Source organism: Opisthocomus hoazin, chromosome 7 (assembly GCF_030867145.1).
Source record: "Opisthocomus hoazin isolate bOpiHoa1 chromosome 7, bOpiHoa1.hap1, whole genome shotgun sequence".
NCBI lineage: Eukaryota > Metazoa > Chordata > Aves > Opisthocomiformes > Opisthocomidae > Opisthocomus > Opisthocomus hoazin.
Genome location: NC_134420.1, coordinates 63,599,301 through 63,613,362, shown reverse-complemented (window position 1 = coordinate 63,613,362; position 14,062 = coordinate 63,599,301). Strand labels below are relative to the sequence as shown.

The 14,062-nt window shown below is 41.6% G+C and overlaps 1 protein-coding gene across 2 annotated transcripts in view; it reads right to left on the bottom strand.

Moving 5' to 3' along the window:
• The window catches only part of ASPG (asparaginase), a 49,386-nt gene that overhangs the window by 30,864 nt on the left and 4,460 nt on the right, over positions 1-14,062 (bottom strand). For both annotated transcript variants that reach the window (XM_075426687.1, XM_075426685.1), the window contains exons 2-6: positions 11,605-11,734; positions 7,087-7,198; positions 4,232-4,357; positions 2,706-2,789; positions 1,510-1,636 (exon numbers count right to left, since the gene is read on the bottom strand). In XM_075426687.1, coding sequence (XP_075282802.1) covers positions 1,510-1,636; positions 2,706-2,789; positions 4,232-4,357; positions 7,087-7,198; positions 11,605-11,734 — 579 coding nt within the window. The remainder of the gene's footprint in view (positions 1-1,509; positions 1,637-2,705; positions 2,790-4,231; positions 4,358-7,086; positions 7,199-11,604; positions 11,735-14,062) is intronic.

The window sequence follows — 14,062 nt, the reverse complement described above, 5'->3', positions numbered from 1 at the left end:
AATCAACTGAAACAAATAAAAGTAGAGTCTACCACACCATCAGTTTTTAGATCACTGATCTCAATGGGGCATTCTACTGAAAAGATAATGGGACCCAATAGGGGCCAAGGGAAGTACTTAATAACTTTCTCATTTTTCTACTGCAGATAAGGAATCAGAAAACAGTTCATTCAAATCCAAGAGAGAAATAGCATGCAATTTGCAGCTTGATTTCACTATTGATCAGTCAGTAAACGGAATTAATTTACACCCTATTTGATGCAGTTCATAAAAATCCAAGAAAGAAGATTCTCCCCAGTTCACTGCAACAATCAACTGACAGCATTTCTGTTGACTTCAGATACACCGTATTTGACACAGCACAGTAATACAACAGTGGCAGACTCTCTACCTGAGAGATGTCTTACGGACCACTACAGTATTTCACAGGCTTCCTCCATTTGTATCTGGCTGCTACAAACACAGCACTGTGACCTCAAAACTTTGTGAAGTTACTCCCACTCATCAGGTGGATGGGATAAGTTTCTTTTTCCAAACTGCAGAATGTCTCTCTCTAGTAGTAGAAACCATTCAGAATGGCACGCTGCATGGTGCAGGGCTAGATCTCAGACTGACACTAACAGCACCTGGTAGAAGAATTCGGAAACCCCCTCCTATCCCTGTTTTTTTGTAGTAATGGAGAATGCCACTAAGTCCTACTCCTTTCTAACATACCTAGCCTATCCAAAAGCAGCTCGCATAACGTTGTATTTTTTAAAACCATCCTGTAGCATGGTTTTGGCAACCCTCATTTGGCTAGATTCCAAGGCTCTTGGAGAGGCTCTTCTCCCCTCTCCAGAGAAAGGGTGCCATTTATCCAAGAACAGACATCAATGTGTTAATGACTTCGCACAAGTGTATTGAAATCTTCATGTAGTTCTTCCTCTCCTTAAAAAACAGACACACAGAAAGTATAGTGAGCCTGGGTAAGTTTGGGGGAAAAAAACTTCACACAGCATGTATTCTAGGTCTGCTGTTTTCAGTGTGCTTGCAGTTTAGACAGGTCCTAAACATGCAGCAAAACACCTTACACGATAACATGCATCAAACAGAATCTGTTGAAGCTGCAACTACTCTGCAATGACTCTTTTGCCTGATTTTGGATCCCAGCATGGTCATTACTGAGATTAAACCCTTTGTTCTTTCAGTCTTCACTCCCTCATTTTTATATTCAGAGCAAGCATTTTCATGATACAGGGACAACATTCCCTCTGGTTAGTCTGGATCTTTAGTCAAAGTCAGTCTAGCTTACATCTGTATTCAAAAGATAAATACAGTTGAGTCACAAATTCTCAGTTCTACTAATATTTAAACAGTTTCAGAGCAGATAAAGCGGAGTCAAGCTACAGGGCTTTCAAAGATACTTGAGTTTAAAAACAGCATTTCAATGGCATAGACACAGATTCTTTTCAGCTAGAGTTCTATTGCATGTGGCATAAATTACAACGCTTAAGAGATGATGTTGCTTACTTGTAATATCAACCTCAGCATTTGCAAGTGGAGGCAGGTTAGGTGAGGAAAAAGCATTGAAACTCGCAGCATCCACCTTAGTCACCCTATTTCCCCTGTACAGTTTATTATAAAAATACAGGCACACCTGCAAGACAAGTAAAGAAACAGGTCTATGAATAAGCTAGTAATTAAAAGATTCAGTAGATAAATACTGTAGTCCGTCCTTTATAAGGTGTTTTCTAAATCTTTAATGCAACTCAGAGGCTAGTAGATGTTTACAACGCTTACCCTTTCAAAAAGAGTTGGCACATCTGTCACACATTGATTTAAGAATTTCAGAACAAAAGAAGTTAAGAGCTAACTAGTTTCATAATCCTCTCATGAAGCATAATCTAGGAGACAAAAATTTGCCTGAGTCCAGTTCAGAGATAGAGGAAAGAACAGTGTGGACTTTTTAGTAAGTTCATCAGTTATATCTGAATTCAGAGTCCAAAACCTTAACAGGTTCAGGCCTCATGAAAATGAGGATAACTTTCAAAAGAGTTACTGCACATAAATAATTAGGTTCCTTCTCAAGTCCCTTAAAGTTTGTCAACTGGAATTTGAAGGAAAAGAGATACCTCAAAGTTGTTATTGGTTATGAAGATCTTGGCCAGTCAGCTATTGCTGTTGTCTTAGCTTTGAGAGCACGGCACAAGTGAAACAAAGTGTAACCTGACCAGCTTTCTCTCTGATTTTTGGGCTGCACAGCACCCACATCTTTAAAGGCAGGGTGGTGAGACCATGGGGTTACTTCCCTGTCCGTCAGGTATATCATCCTCGACACTTCAGTCTTCAGGAACTAGAGCTAGAAGACACATCTACCAGCTCTAGAGAAACTACAGAACTTCAAAGTAATTTTCAGTTAAAAAGCTGACTTACAAGTGTTTCAGATCCCACATATTTGACAGGGAACCTCTGATTTCAAGTCTGCTGCAAGCTACAATTCAGACTTTATAGTCTGTGTAGATTGTATATGGGCAAAATGGGATATGACTCCTGAGAAAACGGCATGTGCTTTGCCATGCAAGTGCTTGTTACCTCAGCGGAATCCATTTATCTTCCCGTTTACGTGCAATTCCTTACTGCCTACCAGATATTTTGAGTATGTAAGCATGTGTCCTGGCTAGAGGGAGAAAAGCAGCTTCTGAGACCATCTCCACAGGCAAACAGACCTCAGGAATCACGAACTGCCCAGCAATGAGCAGTGCCCCCAGAAGGTTGGCTCGGCCATCATTCTGCAACTCGTATATGGGCACCTGAAGAGCAGAGACTGAAATTACATCCTGTCCCATACGTAAAGCCTACACAGCAGAAAAGAGAGTCCAACTTATGCAATAAAAATACATGAATAATTTATGTAGCAATGATTTATGACAAATAAAGTTTCCTTCTTCATCCAAACTGTTTTAGACTGCAGTAGATGGCAGGGTTTCCCTCTGTGTCTAACAGACTTTTATAATTTAAGTGCTTAAAAGCTAATACAGAGATGATTCTAGTGTGATTAAGCAGACTAAAAGACTGATTCAGGAAAAATTTGAAAAATAGAAAGCTGCCACAATTAATGTGACTGAGCACAGGAGAAGTGATTGTACAGAGAAAAAGCCACAGCGCCAGATCATACAGAACTGCCACTATGCTTCACAACAGCTCTCTTGCACCATCTTTCCTCACAGTATAGAAAACCTGAGCCAGCAGGCTATTACCGACAGAAAAGGACAAGATTAAAAACAGAAATTTGGTCTGCTGAGTGATGACTTCCATGCCTTTTCAGATTGCCTCTTTGGTAACAGAGTGTCAGAGCTCCTTTCAGCAGTGAAAAAAAGAATCACATGCTCCATTGCTAGATCACATCAGGCAGATCTCCAAGGAATAAAATCAAAAAGAAAGTAAAACCTGGAACAGACTGCCCCATGTCAAGACAGTAAGGGGGAGCCCACTCCTTCCTAGACTTTCATAATTTGACTTCAAATAGACGACATTTGGAAGGGAAGTTGTGAGATGGGGGAGGGGAATTTTACAGTGCGATGTTTCATCTCTCTTTTGTGCTTAGAGCTGTATTTTACACCTAAGTAAGCTATTCTAGTAAGAGATACCCTCCCCCGAGACATTATGCAAAGGGCTGATCTGCAGCTAAGAGAATGAAAATTAATAAATGCAGTCTTTAGAGGAAAGGAAACAGACCATCTTAGATTCTTTGTGGAACAGAAATGATCAAAAATGCATCTAATGCTTAGAGATTATTAAAAAAATGATAAAGAATGCAGCAATGAGTAACTTAAAATGGGACAGCAACTGATGCAGTAAAAAGTAATAAGCTCCAGAGCTTTAAAAGAAAAAAAGATAGCTAACAACCAGCAGCCACCTGAGGCTGGGAAGATGCTTCTCTTATAAACCGATTAATACACAATGGCCAGTGACAGGCTCTTATATCTTTCTCTGAAGCATCTGGCCCCAGCCATAATGAACTACTGGCCTGATTTGGTACAGAGTTGTAAAGTCATTAATGATAAAATTATGGGGCAGATCTTCAGCTGGTGAGGCTGTCAATTCTCACTAATTTCTGTCAGCACTGTGACCATTCACCCTGGCCAGAGGCCCACCCTGCACTACTAAACTATACAGTGATAATCAGGATATTATCTAGTTTTGCATATGAAAATAGAAAATGAAGCTTCTGACTTCAAATTAAGTCCATTACCTGAGATCCTGTCAGAACGACAGTTTTACCCAGGTTCTCACACATGAAGGATAAAGCTGAAGCTGTATAGGCCATCGTATCAGTGCCGTGAAGGATCACAAAACCATCATACTTTTCATAGTGCTCCTGGAGACAGAGAGACAGTTTTCAGATTGTTAGGGCAATGCACTGGCATCAGCAAGTGAGGTACATATTGCATTGCTTTCATTGATGCAAGCAACAGCGTAATACTTTAAAGGGCACTACATGCATAATTCCGCCTAAATTTATCCTGTTTTCAGTTTAAACACTATTAAGGGTTAATATGACACTAAGCACTAGAGCCAGTAATTCTAATTACGGAACAGTCAAAGAGATTCTTCTACGTATACATATTAATGCAGCATTTTTAAACCAGAAGACTGCTAATTAAGAAAAGCTTAGCAGTGGCTTTAAAGAGGAACGTTAACATATGCAAATTAGTCGCATAGTCTGATTTCTTGTCGCCGCTTTCACTTGAGGGATTATACCATTTACAGGAACAGATTAGGCCAACCAAGGCTATGGTGACCTACAGAAAACCCCGTCCATCGACTGCGCGTGGCAGAGGCAAATGGCCAGGCTGAGAGTGCCCTCTCCTGTCCAAAAACCATCAGCTCTGCGGCAGTGGGGACTTCTGCAGCAGAGAGGTGAGGAGCCTTCTTGCTGTTCACTAATGGATACACACTTGCTGATTTTTGAGAAGTCCCTTGGACTATCAGGCACACACAGACGCAAAAAGGAATTTTAGAATACCTTTAATCTACACACATTTCCACGCAGGAGGATTTTTAAGGCAAAGCCATCAATCGCACAGCTCGTCCTGTTGGAATAAAGTCATCTGCTGGCTTGTGGAGGAAATGGAATTGGTGCCTCTATTTTGAGAGGGATGCACATAGTGAACACTGTAGTGAGAGACACTGATGTCTCTGAGGTAATTTGGTTCTGTGGAAAAGATTACATAGAACTCTAAGCAGACTCTGAAGTGCCAGCAAGGGGAAAAAAATGAGGCTTGCCATAGAATTTCTTTTTAATTACACTTCTTATGCTACAGTAGGCACAGACGCTTGGCATCTCCTGAGAACAAGGTCACCTGCAAACTCATCTGCAGATTTCTACTTGTCCTTTCGCTATTTTTTCACTGATACTTGTGCCTACGTGTTGCTACCTACTGGAAGTTTCAGGGGATTTCTGCTTATCTATCTCTAGCAAGTTAGCCAGCAGAACAACACCCAGTGTTGCAAGATCTTTCTGTATGCCAAACTATAGCGTGATGCAAAAAGCATGCTGTAGTTATCCACCAAGGTAACTAAGTTTCAAGAAGACCACAGAAATAGCCGCTTGTCCTCAATGAGTACGCTCACAACTATTTTCAGCTTTATGAACCTTACTGGATGAGAAAGGATGTAGCTTGGTTTAAGCTTCATAACATAAAAGATCAGGCTGGCAATTAAGAACAAATCCCACAGAAACATCTTAGAATCTTTCAGTCTGGAAAGTCATCAGCATGTTACAGCTATGCCAGGTATGTGTCCAAGATGAACACAAAGTGGCAGTGTCTATACATCATCCCGACAGTTGAAGAAGGGTTGGGTTTTTTTCCCTTCTCAGCACTTTTCACTTGGATTACGCGAACTGCATACTTGTACATACAGAGAAGCTGCAGTCCGTGTACAAGAAAGAAATGCTTTCTTTTTGTCAAAAAACTAATATGCCATTAAGAAAGAAAGGTAAATTCTCTCCTGTTCAGCATGCGATTGACTTCAGCTCTTGGCCCTGGGCTTCTCCCAGCTGCAGCCCTGCTCCATCCCAGAGGCTCTTCACCTACACACCAGCATGGCCTCTTCTCTGCCCTGGCAAGATGCATTTCCTGGGAGGACCATCATCTCTAGTTTGCTGGTTTCAGGATCAAGAAAGACCGTTATGTGATCTTCAGCAGCATTCCCAGCATTATTGTGCTGTTTGTGTGTATTGGTACAGCTCAGTCAAAGATGGATATTTGCACTATAAAGCTCACTATCGCACAGTGAGTAGGTGTGGGAGAGCAGTACCTTACTAGGCCCATGGTTATTTATTTCCAACAGCTATGTATGAACTCCTGCTGTGAAGTATTTTCAATGTTTCACATTTCTAGTTTCTTAAAAGCACACAGCTAAGTTCAGACACGTGGACAGGAGCAGAGAAATGCTGATTTTCGATCTAGAGAAGGATGTAATCGATTTATCTATACATGCAGAAATATCTAAGGCTTTAAACATTTCCCAGTGTGGGAAAGCTAACCATGACAGCATTTTTCTACCAGCTGCAAAGTCACAGCTAATGAAGTCAGTCTGTGTCCAGAGTAAGAAAGGCCTAAAGATATGTAATTATTTTCTATATCAATAGCCAACTATTAAGCTATTTGAACACTGAAATGATGTGTAACCAAGCAACCTTCAGTTAAGTCATCCACACCTAAGGTTTTTATTCAACATTTTTGGACAATGAATTTAAGGCAACATTTTAGAATATATCAACCTATATATTATATACCTTCTTCAACTATAGCTGCAATTTTTCTATTTGCTTTCTTGTACAGAATTATGACATGGCTTATCACTGGAAGAACTATTTAACTCTAACGAGTTTGCAACATTTTCAAAAGGAAAAGGAAAATTTGGCAAGCCTTGCAAGCACAGTTTCTTGCAAGTAACTAAACAAGGTATATAATATTTGCATTTTAAATAAAATAATATATACATATAGCACTACTGAAATGTTTTATCTTGCTAAGTATCCTAGATATAATGCTCTTTTTGCTTAAGCAACGAATGAAATCTTATCCCACACCACAGTACCTCAAGTTTGTTTGCAATTTTGGCCCAGTCGTCTGGCGTCATGTTGGAAGAATCAAGCAGTGGTGAGAGCTCCAAGATTGTGTAGAAAATTCTTTTGTTCTGCTTAGAGACACTACAAAGAAAGAGAATTGGAAACAAAAAAATCTTAGAGCTAATACCAGCTCATCACTTCTGATTTTTCCACTCAATCAGTAGTTTTCACCTGAATGCACCCTCAGTAAATTTGCAGATGACACCAAACTGGGCAGGAGTGTCCATCTGCTTGAGGGTAGAAAGGCTCTGCAGAGGGGTCTGGACAGGCTGCATTGATGGGCTGAGGCCAACTGTATGAGGTTCAACAAGGCCAAATGTCGGGTCCTGCACTTCGGTCACAACCACCCCATGCAACGCTACAGGCATGGGGAGGAGTGGCTGGAGAGCTGCCTGGTGGAAAAGGACCTGGGGGTGTTGGTGGATGGCTGGCAGTGTGCCCAGGTGGCCAGCAACATCCTGGCTTGTATCAGGAACGGTGTGGCCAGCAGGAGTAGGGAGGTGATTGTGCCCCTGTAGTCGGCACTGGTGAGGGTGCACCTCAAATATTGTGTTCAGTTTTGGGCCCTTCACTACATGAAAGACACTGAGGTGCTGGAACATGTCCCAAGAAGGGGAATGAAGCTAGTGAAGGGTCTAGAGCACAAGTCTTACGAGGACTGGCTGAGAGAGCTGGGGTTGTTTAGCCTGGAGAAGAGGAGGCTGAGAGGAGACCTCACCCCTCTCTCCAATTACCTGAAAGGAGGTTGTAGCAAGGTGGGTGTTGGTCTCTTCTCCCAAGTAACAGGCAATAGGACAAGGGAAAATGGCCTCAAGTTGTGCCAGGGGAGGTTTAGATTGGATATTAGAAAAAAATTCTTCACTGAAAGATTTGTAAAGCATTGGAACAGGCTGCCCAGGGAAGTGGTTGAGGCACCATCCTTGGAGGTATTTAAAAGACGTACAGATGTGGAGCTTAGGGACATGGTTTAGTGGTGGAATTGACAATGTTAGCTTACTGGTTGGACTCGATGATCTTGACAGTCTCCTCAAACCTAAACAATTCTATGATTCTATGGCAAAAAAAAAATGGCCTTAAATTTAAACATTAAATTCCAAGTTTAGAAGTTCATGGCTTGATGTGGTTTAAAGCACAAATCCCTAAATTTAATTTAATAATAAATATAATTTGGGAGGTGGAGAAGGGCTGGCAAAACTAAACACAGAAAAGAAGAACCAGACTTACCATGTTTAAGTTGGGAACTGAGTTCTAACAAAAGTCAATACCAAGTCTTACGGTTTAAAAATGTTTCGTAAGCTATTGAACAAAATCTATAAAGCTCCCAAGGTTTATAGGGGCTCAACAGAAGAGCTGCACCAACTTTTTAACCCACTGATAAACATAAATAGATCTCCTATATATGGATACTCTTCCCTGACAGAAAAGGTATCTTCTTTTAAGAGTCTTATGACTGGGCTTCATTTTTGAGGTCTTTAAAAGGATCCACTCTTCTCAGTTTCTCTGACCCCAGATTTCAGAAAAAAACTCTCTTGGTTACTTAAGATCTTCGAGTAAACTGTTGCCTTTGCTAGTAATAGGCTAACTCCTTAAAACCCTAGTCCAAGCCTATTCGGTCTGCTGTCAGCTAGTTACGAAAGTTGGCTATATGGTACCAGCGGTCTCTTGTTATGACGTGGAGTTTAAACATGGGATAATACCAAAGATCTTAAAAGTACCGGCACAGGGTGAAAACAGAGGCCCCAGGACTACAAACAACTCGCCGGTGATCAGTTATTGGCCACTGAACAAGTGCAACCTTGACATCTGGGAAAAGACTGCTCTAAGTACAATAAAAACAAGACAAAGCAACTATGCAAGGGGAAAAAAACCCCAAACAAAAATGAACAGTCAAGCAATAGGATAAAGTACCTGTGGGGCCGAGGAACCTAACGCTTTCAAACATCACGCAGTGTGTAGCCTGGCAGATGGAGACCAAAGATTAAGAAGTGTCTGGGCACTCAAACGTCTTACAAAAGATGATTCCAAATTTGGAGGGGACGTTCTAAGCCAATGATGGCTATGGAATCACAGTGGGATTGTCCCAGCCCTAAGCATGCTGTCTGATCTCCCTGCTTTCCAGGACCACGGGACTCCCTTTCTCTACCTGCCTGTCTCAAGAAATCTGACTCTTCAAAGACCTTTGATTTGCCAGCCAAATGGACTGCATACAGAGCATGTGTTCTGCCCCACAAAATGTGCCCACTTCTCCACACTAACTTTCTAACTCCTCAGAGTAAAGTCAACTGCATATAAAATCCACTTGGCTAGTTATGATTTGGGGTAAAAAAAGAACCCTACTACTATTACTTTCTGCTACCTTTCTGAAGCTTGGAAGAGGATAGAACACCCACCATTTTCACCCATTCTTAGGTTCGTTGGAATAAGTTCCTATTTAGCAATGCAGTGGCCAACAAGCAGCTAACAAAGAAGAACTGCTAGCATGCCAGCTCCGCCCTTCCGACTTGCTCTTCCAGGCAGAGCCATCCGGGAGCATGTTTGACAGGATCATCTTCAGAGTGTTCTCAATGTTTTTCCACTGCCTGAGGATGATGGGAAGCTCCCTACCAGCTGTAACTGTGATAGATGCTTCAACATTTACACTGGAAGATGGTCCAAGGTTATAGAAAAGACCAGGATACTGTATGGGTGCATAAAATTTCCTGAAATAACGTGCTTAGAGCTCAGAAAAGTTGATTACCTTCCGTCAGCATTCACAGTAGTGTTTTGTTCCCACTTGCTATTCTCGTATATATTTACAGCAACATAAAATACACAAAATCAAGAGTCAATTATCAGTTCATCAGCTAACAACATCTGCAGACCTGCTCCCCTTAGGAAGCCTGTAAGACAGCTGTGTACAGCAGAGAGAGCTTTCAAACGATGTGCAGTTTTCATTCCTAACCAACTGACATACTGTACCCAAGAAGTTAGACTTCACATGAAAAATTGCCTTGTTGGATATCGCATTTACACATGCTAAGAGTAACTTTGGAAGTCAGCTGAAAATCTGTGAAAAGAAAGCTCCCCTGCGGATGTGCTGTTTACAGAAAACATGACATACCAACGCCAGAGACCAGCCTAGTCTACAACTTTTGATGCCTCTCTCTAAAAAGAGATCATGTTGTTCCTCTTATATCAGGTTGTTATACAGATACACAAATTCACAAAATACTCCTATTTTCTCCCCTGAGAAACTCACAATACTTCTCAACTGCCTAGTTAAAATACCACTCGGCTAGCACAAAAGAGAAAATGGCAAATTGCCATGACTAACCTCCAGAAACACCACTCAGCAGTGCCAGAAAAACAAGACAAGATTGGTTTTTAAACCTCCGTTTTTGATCCGAACGATTGTTTTAAGGTTTCCTGTTCTTCATGGAGAAGCATATTTAGGACTCAGATGGGTATATTAGTGTAGTTTTGTTATATTTCAAATCCCTTAAAGTATTTTAAAATTTTTGCATTACAAGCACAACATCGTAACAGAACTCTATCCTTCTCAGCATAACCATCATTTAACACAAACTGTATGTTCACATCAACACTATTTCACCAGGAGGCCATTTCTTTTCCCTTTACCCCTTTTCCTGCCATCTACTTCGTAAGTGGTTACTTTTAAAAGCTTTACACAGAGACCTCCATACAAAATCGAAAGAAATTGGTAAACCTTACATTCACTTTGTATGTCCTGATTCTTTCCTTAAAGATTAAAGAATATCCACTTTTACTCTTATAGCAAAACATTCATAGTCCCATTTATTTTTGAATGAATGTGTAAAATCATCTTTTGTGCAAAGTTAACATGTTTACAGGGGCACAGTCATTCATCACAGCTGGGGAATATCTCAAATTAGCATACTGCCCTCTAAATAAAACCTATAAGCTTATTAATCATTGCCCAACTGTTAAGAAGCGATGCAGATTAATTATAAGACCACTGCTTATTATCATAATGTTGCATAAATTTGGGAAAGACAATCAGCTTCTAGGTTTCTTTAAAAAGCGGCAGCCTGCAGAATTAAAGCATGAGGCCTATTCATGGATGCATTAATTAGATGCTACTTTTTCCAGACATGTGCTGAAGATAATTCACACAGAGCTGTATATACAGTTTCCTTAGCTTCTATAGAATATTTGTATGTTTGCACAGTAGCAAATTAATATCCAAAACAAGAAAAAAAATGCAGGATTAAGCTGCCCAGAATGGTTACTTGTTGCCTAATTTAAAAGTTGTTTCTCAAGCTGTTGTAAGACACTTCATTACAAATACATCAAACCAGACAGCTTCTATCATACCAGATACAGTAGGCTTTTTCCTTTTAAGTCAATATAAGCATTTTTGCTAATCTCATAATGGCTTCTTCACACTAAATGCTTGGGTATGTAATTATCTGAAAATTCACAAGATAATTCCTAACCCTCCCACTCCCCAAGCAAAATGTACTTACGGGAGCACCAATGTGTTATCTGGAAATCCGTGGAAGTTGTTCAGTTTGGTTTCCCGGGCATATGCCTCATCATGCATCATTGGCATCGTTTGCAAGCTGCTTACTAATTTATTGGCCTCAGGAGCAAGTCCTTAAAAATCAAGAATAAAGCAAGTAAATAAAGGAGCAGGGATGGAAGGAAACAAGTGGCACAGTAAGGAGGGAAGAAGTCAAGTTACACAGCTGTTTGCCCATCCTTCCAAATTAAACCATCTATTGCCAGTTTAAGCATGTGAAAACAGAATATAACCAATAAATCTGTGAAGTTATTCTTTTCTTGACTCGAAATAAATAAAACCTGTATTTAAGATAAATAATGTTACAAATCTCCTCCATATAAAAAATTTGGTTTATCTATTTTTAATTGTTGCTTGTGTGCAAATATAATCAGCAGTAAGGGCAGGGAGCCAATTTTTGCAACTGTAGCAAAAAGCTACCGTTCTCTTTTACATTTGCCATAGCTATTCTCTGTCTAGTGGCAGAGGACTTACAAAATACTGAGCCTTGTTTTGTACTACAACTTTGTGATATTTTTACCTAAGCTTCTTAGCCTACAGCAGTATTGGCAGAAACACCAAGGTACCAGCCTGTCTGTGCTGGAAAGCTGCATGTTATGTCTCATTGTCAATGGCAATAGCATTTCCATAGAGAAAAAAAAATAAATAAAAGAGAAAGCTAAAACAAACCCCACAGTAGGTATTGAGCATTGACAAATATGGACAAATATCTATATATATGCAAATATAGAGAAACCTGAACTTCCAAGAAGAGTCTTAAATGCTAAGTGCTCTAATCACAGAATCACAGAATGTTCGGGGTTAGAAGGGACCTCTGTGGGTCATCTAGTCCAACCCTCCTGCCGAAGCAGGCTCACCTACAGCAGGCTGCACAGGACCTTGTCCAGCCGGGTCTTGAATATCTCCAGAGAAGGAGAATCCACAACCTCCCTGGGCAGCCGGTTCCAGGGCTCCATCACCCTCAGATGGAAGAAGTTCTTCCTCATGTTCAGATGGAACTTCCTATGCTTCAGTTTGTGCCCATTGCCCCTTGTCCTGTCGCTGGGCACTACTGAAAAGACTCTGGGCCCATCTTCCTGACTCCCACCCTTGAGATATTTCTAAGTGTTTATAAGGTCTCCTCTCAGCCTTCTCTTCTTCAGGCTGAACAAGCCCAGCTCCCTCAGCCTCTCCTCGTAGGACAGATGCTCCAGTCCCCTCACCATCCTCGTAGCCCTCTGCTGGACTCTCTCCAGTAGCCCCTCATCTTTCCTGAACTGGGGAGCCCAGAACTGGACAGAGTACTCCAGATGAGGCCTCACTAGGGCAGTGTAGAGGGGAAGGATAACCTCCCTCAACCTACTGGCCACACTCCTCCTAATGTATCCCAGGATGCCATTGGCTTTCTTGGCAGCCAGGGCACACTGCTGGCTCATGGTTAACCTGTCGTCCACCAGGACACCCAGGTCCCTCTCACACAGAGCTGCTCTCCAGCAGGTCCACCACCAAGCCTGTACTAATGCATGGGGTTGTTCCTCCCCAGGTGCAGGACCGTGCACTTCCCCTTGTTGAACCTCATCAGGTTCCTCTCTGCCCAACTTTCCAGCCTGTCCAGGTCACGCTGAATGGCAGCACAGCCTTCTGGTGTATCTACCACTCCTCCCAGTTTGGTGTCATCAGCAAACTTGCTGAGGGTACACTCTAACTCTTCATCCAGGTCGTTGATGAAGAAGTTAAACAAGATTGGGCCAAGTACTGACTCTTGGGGGACATCGCTAGTTACCTGCCTCTAACTAGACTCAGTGCCGCTGATGACAACCCTCTGAGTTCTGCCATTCAGCCAGTTCCCAATCCACCTCACTGACCACTCATTCTGCCCACACTTCCTGAGCTTCCCTAGGATGATGTTATGGGAGACAGTGTCGAAAGCCTTGCTGAATCACTCTCACTTCAATAGGTACTTTCCACCAACAGGTTTAGGACTGAACATCTCCATTGACAAGAGATAGAGAAGGTGCATGAGCTGCCGAATCGACAAAGTTGAAAGCTCGGATGCACTTTAAGGTCTGTCCACCCTCTCCCTGCCCATGATGCTGTCTTTCTCTCTGTGCAAGGGCCATAAAATGGTTGGGGCTTAAACCAGCCTAGGTTCATTTAGTGCTTGCTGGATCTGCAAGCGTCCTGGTTGCAACCAGAAATTTCAAAGGGAATGCACATGCGATCCTCTGTGAGAAAGCAAGGCACTTAAACTTTTGATGTTACAATCCTCAGCATCACAGAACTGAGTTCTTTTGTGAACCTAACTTGCAACTCATCTCCCAATAACCTGTTTCAGGAAGGACAGCAAGAGTCCTAGTGTCCACAGTTCTTTCTTAAGTCTGACTTTTTGAGATGTTTTTCATTCAGGGAACTTCTGTCAGAGG